This window comes from Myotis davidii, unplaced genomic scaffold (assembly GCF_000327345.1).
Source record: "Myotis davidii unplaced genomic scaffold, ASM32734v1 scaffold2121, whole genome shotgun sequence".
Taxonomy (NCBI): domain Eukaryota; kingdom Metazoa; phylum Chordata; class Mammalia; order Chiroptera; family Vespertilionidae; genus Myotis; species Myotis davidii.
Window position 1 is genome coordinate 115730 of NW_006290856.1, and position 1931 is coordinate 117660.

The 1931-nt window shown below is 45.9% G+C and overlaps 1 protein-coding gene across 1 annotated transcript in view; it reads right to left on the minus strand.

Moving 5' to 3' along the window:
- PDS5B (PDS5 cohesin associated factor B) overlaps positions 1-1931 on the minus strand; it is a 67640-nt gene that overhangs the window by 42320 nt on the left and 23389 nt on the right. The window contains exon 6 of the mRNA XM_015564110.1: positions 1749-1872. Coding sequence (XP_015419596.1) covers positions 1749-1872 — 124 coding nt within the window. The remainder of the gene's footprint in view (positions 1-1748; positions 1873-1931) is intronic.

Below are 1931 nucleotides of genomic sequence, written 5' to 3' on the forward strand. Positions count from 1 at the left end.
CTGCCCTGCCCTGAGTGTGAGAGTGGCGGCACCCCAACCCCCTGATCGGCTCTGCTCTGTGTGTGATGGGGGCGGTGCCCCAACTCCCCTATCGGCCCTACTCTGTGAGTGACAGAGGGGAGCTCCTCAACCCCCTAATGGGCCCTGCTCTGTGAGTGACAGGGTGGAGCTCCCCAAACCCCTGATCGACACTGCTCCGTGTGTTACACGGTAAGGAGCCCCAACCCCCCGATGGGCCCTGCTCTGTGTGTGACAGGGGGCAGCACCCCAAGCCCCGGATTGGCCATTTTCTGTGCGTGACAGGGGGTGGCGCAACCTCCCCATCTACCCTGCCTTGAGTGTGACAGGGGGCGGTGCCCCAACCCCCTAATCGGCCCTACCCTGAGCTTGACTGGGGGTGGCATCACAACCTCCCAATCTGCCCTGCTCTGTGCATGACAGGGGGCGGCGCCCCAACTCCCCAATTGGCCCTGCTCTGAGCCCAAACAGGGGCTGCACCTAGGGTTTGGGCCTGTCCTCTGTCACCCGGGGGCAGGCCTAAGCCAGCAGGGCGTTATCTCCCGAGGGGTCCCAGACTGCGAGAGGGCACAGGCCAGGCTGCGGGACCCCCTCTTCCCCCCGAGTGCACAAATTTTTGTGCACCGGGCCTCTCGTCTATAATAATAAAAGTGTAATATGCTAATTAGACTGGACGACCTTCCGGACAAAGCCAGGGCTGCAAGCGAAGCCGGGTCCTGCGTGCCAGAGGGAAGCCAGTGCTGGCAGCTGGGGGAAGGAAGGCCTATTCTTGCACGAATTTCGTGCATCAGGCCTCTAGTGAAATGATAAATTTCTATACTTTTTTCTTCCTTTTAAAAATTAAATACATTCAAGCCTTATTATTCACACATTCTTCATTTGTGAATTTACCAACTCACTAAAATTTAATTGTAACCTCAAAATCAATACTTGCAATGTTTTCATGGAGCAGCAAAATATGAGAATGCACTGAGCAGCAAAATATGAGAATCGCTTTACACATGTTCAACTGAGGTTGAGCAAGGAAATGCTCTGCCTTGTTGTTTCAGCTCTCATATTACAAACAAGTGTCCTTTTGATGGTCTATATAATGCCTTATTTTTCACATTTTTGTTGATGACCTTGTTGTTAAATTAGCTTCTAAGCATAGTGCTGAAATGCTATTTACTGATCCTAAGAGCAAGAAGGCTGGGATGTACATTATGGAGAAAATATGTTTGTCAGATAGGCTTCATTCAGGCATGAGTTATAGTGCTGCTGGCCATGAGTTTAATATTAAAACAACTAAATATTAAGGTGTCTTTACCACATTAAGCGCCCAGCCTGTTTTGTCTTTCAGACAGGAAGTATAGTGTCAGTCACTGGAGACTGACAGGATGCTTAATGTGTTAAATATAAACATATATAAAACAAGGTTAAGGATGATTGATAAAAATGTTGTGACTTGAGGAAAGCAAGAACCACATCTGTGTTTCCCCTATGAGCAATGGTTCAGTATTTGTTAATTCAGTGCTTGGAGTGACTTTGTAGAACTACTGTAAATAATAAGAGTCAACTGTACAATGTTAGCAACCCCAAATTCAAGTACTAGTTTTAGAATTCTAAAATGTTTCTCACATAAATTTTTCAAAAGGAGACATAAACGTTCAAGATTTTTATCTCTATATCATGGTGGCCTTCTTAAGTCAAAGACCATATAAAGTCATGTTCTATATAGCCTTTTTCCTTACATTGATTGCTAATGCACAGAGCTGATACTGTTCTAATGTGATGATTTCATGGTAACAGGGTTCTTGTGCCAGCTTCACAATAGCACTCCCAGCAGCAAGTCTCAGACGTGACATATCTGGTTTACTGAAAAATAAGCAAGAAAGAATATAAATTAGATTTCTAACTATGTGCACAAAAACATT